The sequence below is a fragment of the Fundulus heteroclitus genome, unplaced genomic scaffold, assembly GCF_011125445.2.
Source record: "Fundulus heteroclitus isolate FHET01 unplaced genomic scaffold, MU-UCD_Fhet_4.1 scaffold_506, whole genome shotgun sequence".
Lineage (NCBI taxonomy): Eukaryota > Metazoa > Chordata > Actinopteri > Cyprinodontiformes > Fundulidae > Fundulus > Fundulus heteroclitus.
Genome location: NW_023396930.1, coordinates 80,964 through 90,320, shown reverse-complemented (window position 1 = coordinate 90,320; position 9,357 = coordinate 80,964). Strand labels below are relative to the sequence as shown.

General features: G+C 39.5%; 1 protein-coding gene across 2 annotated transcripts; it reads left to right on the top strand.

Moving 5' to 3' along the window:
• Positions 1-610: 610 nt before the first annotated feature.
• lhx2b (LIM homeobox 2b) lies at positions 611-9,051 on the top strand (the record flags this gene model as incomplete). 2 transcript variants are annotated; one of them, XM_036132433.1, is given in 4 exon segments in its annotated part: positions 611-813; positions 1,791-2,158; positions 4,491-4,696; positions 8,320-9,051. In XM_036132433.1, coding segments are annotated over 4 exon segments (1,068 nt in total), but the record flags the coding sequence as incomplete, so codon positions are not given.
• Between the last annotated feature and the right edge of the window lie 306 nt (positions 9,052-9,357).

The following is a 9,357-nucleotide window of genomic DNA, read 5'->3' as shown; positions in this document are numbered from 1 at the left end:
TTTTATTTTCCGTTCTGCTCGCAGTTACGGGTGCGTGTCATTTAGATTGGGAAAGTTTTCTGTAATCCTGCTGCACTTTAAAATCAAAAGAAAATGAAATGGTACGGAAAAATAGCACTTGAGTCCTAGAGGTGTGTATTATCTCAGAGGCCTCTGTGCAATAAATAATATCCAATTCAAAAAGCTTCTAACAAACCAGCACACGTGCATTTTTAAATAGAAATTGTGTTTCTGTTCAAACGCCGCAGACTTTTATTAGCGAAGAAAGAGAAATAGTCGAGGTATAAAGCCATCCTACATGTTCACATCGTTCAAATTCTGCGAAAGAGGCTACATTTTTATTGATAATTTAAAAATAAATGTTTATGCACTAATAATGATGTCATAATAACAAGACACCTCCACTGAGGTTAAGCCACATTCAGGAATGGTACTGATAAATCTATGGAGATGCAAATTTATTGAAATTTACATTGTTTCACATTTTAAACCAGCGCTGCCGAAGCATTATTAATGTCCCAGCTGTTATATCTTACAAAAATAAAATAAGTATATATATATTTTTTTTCTTTTCCCCCCTTGTCCTCCGACGTATTCGTGCCCGTGGCAGGCCATGCCCTGTGTGACCAGCGAGCGCGTGGCTCTGTGCGCGGGCTGCGGCAGGAAGATCGCGGACCGGTACTACCTGCTGGCCGTAGACAAGCAGTGGCACATGCGTTGCCTCAAGTGTTGCGAGTGCAAGCTCAACCTGGAGTCCGAGCTTACCTGCTTCAGCAAGGACGGCAGCATCTACTGCAAGGAGGACTACTACAGGTAGGAGGGGAAGAGTGGGGTGGGGGGGTGGGGGTCGGCCACATTGGCTGGGGGTTTCGGGTTTTCCTTAGAGAAAGTTCACCGAAGAAAGCCGCGTGTGTTTGATTTGCTCGATGCTTTTTAGAGCTAATTATAGTCAATTTAGTGTCCGACTGGCGGGTAATCGACACGCTGCAGAGTGGAATATGTCAATGCATGCTTGCAGAATTTCACAATGACTAGTTAAATCAGGTGCCGGCCGCCATAATTTTTTTCGGTATGGAACTTTGAGTTGCTTTGTGTTTGCACATGCAAAGACCCGTTTTAATTCACTTTCGTTTCATAGAGCTGAATTCAGCTGATGGCATCTTTACAAACATGTCCAGTGCATAAGGGGTTATTAATTATAGTTCACATTTAATTCAACTAGTAAATTCATTCGATAATTCAGTCATATTCGGATTGAGTGTCATGTGGTGCAATTCGTGCTTAATTACGACACAGTACAATAAAAGTCGGATATTGTTCCAGCGGTAGTTGGTAAAAAGTTATGTAAGGAGTCCAAGCTGATCACATGGAGCAGCCCTCTATCTTGTGCAAGCATTATTGTGCACAGTTAAAAAAAAAAAAAACGAACAAAAATCCCAAACTACTTTGAAATAGAAAATGTTTCAGTCAGAAAAGGGAAAGTTCAAGAATGAACGTGTTCTCGTTTAAGCCCAACTCGCATATTCTCAAAATACAATTCTACCAAGAAAAGATGAGGTGGCGATTTCTTAAAAAAAAAAAAAAAAACACGATAAAAATTTCGTTTATTATTAAGAAGACGGATCAACTACTGAGTGAGCGTGGGTGGGGGTGAATACATGAGAATTCAGTTGAACTTCGGGAAAACTTGACTCGGTTCTAACTTTGCAGTGTGATGCTCGCCCTCCCGGGTAGAACTTGGGGTGGGTGTCGCCTTCTGCCGCTCATGGACTCTGTTTTGTCCGCAGAAGATTTTCGGTGCAGAGGTGCGCGCGCTGCCACCTGGGAATCTCGGCCTCGGAGATGGTGATGCGCGCGCGGGACCTGGTCTACCACCTCAACTGCTTCACGTGCACCACGTGCAGCAAGATGCTGACCACCGGGGACCACTTCGGCATGAAGGACAGCCTGGTGTACTGCCGCCTGCACTTTGAGACTCTCATTCAGGGAGAATACCAGACTCACTTTAACCACGCGGACGTTGTGGCGCACAAAGGCCTGGGCCCGGCCAACGCGCTGGGATTATCCTACTTTAACGGCGTGGGCACGGTGCAGAAGGGCCGGCCCAGGAAGAGGAAGAGCCCGGGGCCTGGGGCCGAGCTAGCTGCATACAACGCGGGTAAGAAACAGTCTACAAAATGTTTGTGTGGCTGTGAGAAGGAACGAGGAGTGGGCTAAATCATAAAAGTACATAGAGTACTTTTTTTTTTTTACTTTTACTATATAAACATTTTCTCTTTCAGAACTAAAACGCACCAATAAACATCTGTCCTTACTCAGTTAAATATTAATAATAACAATAATAAAATTGATAATAGTAATAAAAATTAAAATCATGATAATAATAATAGTCTAGTAGAAATTATTATCTTTACAGTTTTACCACCACAAAAATATTTTTCTGGTTAGATATTATACTCTAGCGAGATCAGTGCAGCTTGTAAAATCCTCTTTTACAGAAATAAAGGCCTATGTCTGATTTTGAAATAAATGCATAAATACCTCAAACTTTATTTAAAATAACTATTATATCCTTGAGTATTACACTTTGAATTGACGCTTTTTGTCCTGTGCACTGGTTTGGGTCATTCTACATGTTCCAAGAATGTGTCCGTCTGCAGGAAGGAGACTAAACACAAGATAATTATGAGGAAAGAAGCACTTTAAGTGTTCTGTGAAAAAAATGGAACAATATCTATGAAGAAAAGTGCACCAACATATATTTATTTAGTTGTTTCTGTATATGATATGGGCTGTTATGGAACTTGATATAGTTGGTTTGTTTGAGCATTACTTTATTTTACAAATAAAACATTGATACATTTAAATTTGTCCAATCAAGAATCAATCAGGTATATCTGTGGATATTTAGTGTTTTTGCTATGTTTTCTTTTTCACCATACAGATATCTTGAATCTGTTTTTCTTTTTTCTTTTTTATTAATAAATCATTCTTTGGTTCCTGCTTTTGCATTTCCCATTTTCTACTTCTCTGTTTCTATCCAAATCTACAGAACTTCACAATCCCCCTTCCTCTAAACCCTCCCCAACCACACACACAGTGACACACAAAACACACCCACTTCTGGAGCCTCTTTGCATTGGGACAAGGCCAGAATCGGTGTGTAGCAGCCAGATCAATGTGATTTGATGGGTTATTCACTGGAAGAGAGAGCAGACAGCATGGTAACCCCCTAACAGGAGCGTTTTCTGGCTTTCCTGTTTGGCCTTTCAGGCTTACTGCTATAACTTCAGAACATGTGTAAGATTTGTATCAGGATCTAGAGAATAAATAAGGTGGGTTTTCATTATAATTTGGCTCTTTTAATCAATGCAATCTTTTTAACAAATCACCCGGTTTTAGTTAAAGAGTTGCAACAGGTGCACAGATTTTCCTCCTGCTTCAGAAGCTGTTTCTGTCTTTATGGGAAATCTGTCTTTTTTTTTTTTTTAAATCAAACATTCAGCTGCTGTCACACAACAAATCAAACTTTGGAACAAACTTATCTCCCAAGAGGTGACTGAGTAGCAATGAGAGAGAAGTGGTAGTGCGCCCTCTTCTGTTTCCAGCCAGAAACAGCAGCGAGGCTGAACCTGACTAACCCTGATGTAGGGTAACCCCCTGAGCGGGCCCCATCAAGGAGCATTACCTTTGCATTCTGCTACGGAATGAATAAGTTAAGAGGACACCAGAATTAAGATGGCTGTTTTTCCTTTTTTTTGGTTCTGTTTTGTTTGTTAAAGTGCCTCAGCATATGCTTTGGCCGGAAAACAACATTTGTTCTGCCTGGTGCGTATGAGCTAATTAAGTAAAGTGTTATTCTGGTGCTTTTCACTCACTTCATATTCATCATTTACAACATTCCGATACTGAACTGTTATGCATGCGGCAACACCTTGAATATTGCCAAGAAATTTGCAGGCTGGGATGAATATACTGTATGTGTGCTGCTGTCTCAGTGGTTGCTGTGTGTTTGGGAGCTCATGCTTGCTTGGCCAAGCTACGTTTTCACCTCTTCCCATGATGGGGAGACAGAGATAGGAGGCAAACTGATCTGTGCGGCGAGGAGGGGAAGGGGAACCACAGCTGGAAGGGACACTTGTTAGATAAAACTTATACCTTGGATGGCTTTTGTGGGTAGGAAAATCAAGCAATGTTTTTACACTAAAAATAACTATCATAATGTACTAAAAATAAAGTCAGTGGTGGCCATGGTGTGTGTGTGTGTGTTGGGGGGTCATTTTATTAGAAGCATTGATGCCCTAATAGCTATTCAATCCCACTAAGACGTACAACCTTTGATTACTTTGGCCGTGAGAAAGTTAGGACCCTATATAAGTTAGGTGTAAAAACACTGCAGGGTCTAGCTAATCAGGAGCAAAGGAATAAAAATGATAACAACAAGGCTGTTCAGCCGTCTCAACCAGCCCTCTCACCCTTGTTCCTTGCAGCGCTGAGCTGTAATGAGAATGACGGCGAGTCCATAGACCGGGACTCTCAGTACAGCTCCAGTCAGAAGACCAAGCGGATGCGAACATCCTTCAAGCACCACCAGCTGCGGACAATGAAGTCCTACTTCGCCATCAACCACAACCCGGATGCCAAGGACCTGAAGCAGCTCGCCCAGAAGACGGGCCTCACCAAGCGGGTCTTACAGGTAATCCTCACAGCCTCTAAGGTCTAGGTACACACTTTCTGTAATCAAACAGGAAAAGAAATATTATAGCAAACTAGACTAAAATGATTCATTGTTATATGGGTAATTCTTCAATCTCCTGTATGTTTTACAAAGCATTGTTCTCCACTTAAACAATGTGAAGCTGGTTAAAGGTGAAAGTAAGAGAGCTGTTGACATAAATACATCTACGGATGTCTAAATGTTGTTGAAAGCTGATCGAGGTTTATCTGATGAGTTAACAAACCCTCACTTTCAATGTCTTTGCTGAGCTCAAATTCTGATGGGATCAATGGGCTAAAAATATATATTCATATTTTAATATATTTTTCTGGGCCACAAAAAGGCAACAACTGTGCAAAGCTTAAACAACCATAAAACGTTATCCATGAATGTCCATGGTTTGGAGGGCAGTACTGTCTGGAACAAGGAGACTGGCACAGGGCAAAACCGTGAAGTTTATTGACAAAAAACGTAAGTCATGGTTTTTGCTAGCGACCATTTTTCTGGAATAAAATGCAATAAAACTCTTTTAAAATGATAATAAACGTGTCAAAAATATTTTAAATTTCTGTAAATTAATAAAAAAGAGATAAAATCATTGATGAAATCTGATCAGATGTAATTTTAGTCTCGCTAAAAGGCGGAACATGTTGGAAAAAAAGCCAATGAGACTTCATTTTCTTGATCGCTTGGAGGCTTAGATTTTTGACCAAACCCCAATTCTTTAGTAAAAAAAGGCTAAATTGACTAAAATAAATAAAAAAGCATCAAAATAAGTCCTGCTTCAGATTTAGGATTATAAGAGAACCACATTGACAGCTGAGCTACAGCTGCCACTCACACTCAGTACGCATTGTTCATCGTTTCCTTTGCAAATCAAACTATTTCCGATAGGAAAATGAATGAGTCAAGAATAATTTAAGTGATTGCTGTTCATCAGTTGTCACCGAAATTTTCTCAAGAAAAAAAAAAACAAAACAGTACAAACTAAACCGAGTCAGAATTAGAGTTTTGGTGCTTTGTCTCTGAAAGATAAAATAATAGATGTAACAAATTCATCAATAGTTTTAGTAATTTTGAAGATAACAAATGACTAGATTCTCTTTAACAAAAGCAATGCTTGTATTTTTGCGCTTCTGATTGGGGTTCTGCTGTACGTTCTGGTTGTTAACAAATGTTCTGATCATGACTGAGGAACAGGGAAGAAAATATTCTTTAATATATGGAAAGACAGCAAAACAAGGTGTTTGTGTTTTTTCTTCTTGTTCTCAGTTCCCCAGATAATATGTAGTTGTTTTGGTGGAAATCAAACAGGTTGTGGATTAAAAGAAAAAAAAAACATGTAAAAATGAGAAACAATATATCCTACTTCCTTAATTAGAGCTTGTAGGAAACAAAATAGTCGTTTTGCCTTCATGCATTTCTTGCCTGTTATTCCGGCTGAAGAGCGCCTCCTGCCATTCGTTTCCCCATGGCTCTTGATTCTGTCGCTAGCACGCTCCAACGCTCGGCTCAGCACGCAGTGCTGTCTCACTCACTCACGCTCTCTGCTTTTTTATTATAATTATAATTATTAACATCATATTCCTACAAATTCTTGGAAAAGAAAAGCAAAAAATGCTGGATGCTGGTTTCAGTGCTGAGCTGGTGGCCGGTCTTGTTCCTTGGAGTGCTCTGAAAAACAGCATAGCAAACATGAGAATAAGGGCTGAAATCACAGCTGCCTTTATGCCCACACGCTATAGACGGGTCAATTAGAATTTCCTCACAGGATCGGTGAATAAAGGAAGCCATGGGCTCTGGATTTTTATGTGCAAACATAAAAGAAGAAGGCTCCTTTTTCCTGTGGCTCCGTTTCCTGTGACTACCCATGAAACGTGAAGGCTTTTTATAACTTTTGTACACAGCACACGAGCAGTGCAGCTTTGTGTTTTTAGGCATGCTTTTATCCCAGACTCCAGTTAGAACATCAGCAAATAGGCTTTAAAAAGACAAAGAGATACGCTCACTGCTGGGTCCAAACAGAGGAAAGGGAAACTTCTTCTGCTGTAGATCTGCTTGAAATACTTCTTTATCAAAGGCAGTTTTATTTTATGAATGAATTAACAAAGATTAAAAAAATTAAAGTCAAATAAAGTAGTCTTTTGGTGGTTTATAAATACCTATAAGAAATATTTCTGATCTTGTAAATGTCTGCTTACCTGTTCAGCTGGTTTGGTGCGTCGGCTGGAATCATGCCAACCTTTTGATTTGGGTTTCTTTTTTTATTTCATTTCATTTCTCATCCAGTATCTGAGGAACCTAATCACAGCAACATCAGCATGGGGTTCTCATGCACTGTTTTTAGTTTAGGTCAATATTTTCAATATGTTCTCCTTTCTTTTCTGTTTGGCTCTCTGTTTCCCAAAACACAGAATGTTTTTTTTTTTTGCAGGAAAATGATTTGCCATGCTTACTGGGTTCTTGCTCAGTCTCTGAGTTTTCTTTTAGAGTTTTAAAAGGTTTTCTATATCGATTTATAGTTGAAGTAATCAACACATTTCTTCTGATTTAAAATAATAGAAAAGGAGCCTGATAGCTAAAGGATCTGCCTCCCATTCTACTTTTAGAGACTCTAGGAACCACCAGCAGACCTGCAGTCTGAGAGCGAAGTGCTCTGTTAGGAACATACAGGGTAATCAGAGCTCTGATATATGATGGAGCTTGATTATTAAGGGCTTTATACATGTGAGAAGAAGAATTTTAAATTCTATTCTTGATTTAACAAAGAGCCAAAGAAGGGAATCTAAAATAGGAGAAACATAATCTCTCTTTTTAATTTGCATTAGAACTCTTGGCTTAACTGTATATATGACAAGATGCATATATTTGCAGTATATATGCAAGGATACAGCCTTGATACAGGTGTATTCAGTGTTAATATTCTAGAACAATTTGATCAGTCGGTATGTTGTGATTTTTACGTTTCTTTCATTCTAAAGTGGACCTGATATAAAATAAAATGAAAACATTTATTGCTACGTCATTCTGGAATCACCTTATTCAGGTTTAGTTTGTTGAATTTTGAATTTAGTGTAATCCAGTTTCATTAAAAACTATGAAATAGACGTTTTGTTTGGCACCGACATCAAGCTACCAGCCAGATGCCCATCTTAGCTTACAATCATTCATGACTTGACTGTCACTCTTATGGAGGCCTCTTCAAGGCTTGTGTAATCAAGCATCAACAGCCAGTTCAATGATATTTTTGTTTTTGTCGACACATCAACTTTATTCCTTGAATGTTACTCAGCTATAGATACATTGTGTCAAGTTAAAACCGCACCTTTCATATCCAGGGTCCACTACACCAACTTTACCAGAGGACTCCTCATGATGAAAGCAACTAGATATTAACTAGATAATGTTTCATGAAACGGACCTCATGAAATGGATAGGAAATATTTTGGTGTTTAAAATAAATCAAAATCTTGAGATCTTATTACACCTCTAAAGTAAACATTATTCCAGCTGATAAAATTCTGTTTAGGACCCCATACTGTCTCTGATTCTGATTAAGATAAATACGTTAAAATTCATTCTTCCCTGTCTTTTTTCTAAAGGTTTGGTTCCAAAATGCTCGGGCAAAATTCAGGAGGAACCTGCTCCGGCAGGAGAGCACCGGGGTGGACAAGGCATCAGATGGCTCCACACTGCAAGGTGGGACGCCCTCAGGCCCGGCCTCTGAGATCTCCAATGCCTCCATGAGCCCCTCTAGCACCCCAACCACCCTCACGGACTTAACCAACCCCACCATGCCTACTGTCACTTCTGTACTCACATCGGTGCCGGGTGGTATGGAAGTCCATGAGTGTCGCAGCCCCTCACAGACAACGCTGACCAGCCTCTTCTGATGGTCAGAGCACTAGCCCCCCACACCATCACCACCTCCCCCTGCACCCACCAACTTTGACTACATTCTCCCCTCCTTCTGGATCTAAAACTGAGCACTGTTAACACCTTAGAACTTTAAATGAATTAGAAACATGAAGGAAACAAAAGGACTCCACTAGAGACTATCTACATAGCGAGGCGGCTTGGCCTCCCAGATGGAATGGTTGTTGTTATTTTGATGTTGTCTTGTTGAGAACTGAGGAGGACGGACTACATTTTTTCAATGTTCACAAAGAGAGACTGCTGAGAAAATAAAAGGTTTTCATTTTTTGGGGAATTTGTTTTTTTTTTTCAAGACAGTATTTATGTTGTTGTAAAAGAATCACTGTTAGAAGGACTGTAAATTTTTTTTTGTTTTTCATTGTTTGGAAATCTGAGATTAAAAGAAAGTTTCAAATATCCCATGACTGCCATGTGCCTTTAACTCCAATCAGCTCAGCTGTGGTTGTTTGAAGACAGTCAGATACGACTGACTCAGAGGACAAGTTAAATGAGCTCTGCTGTCTTTGCACACTTCCTGTTTGTCTAAACATATTGACATAATTATTTATTCATTGAAAGAGGAATGTAAGAAGGCAAATAGTTCTAAACTATATTTAATGTAACTTCATCACACTGTTGCATATTTAATGAAATAATGCAAAATAATTTCACTTTTCTACACACCTGTCCCGTAGCGTTTGCAAAACAGGGTTGTCAATACAATC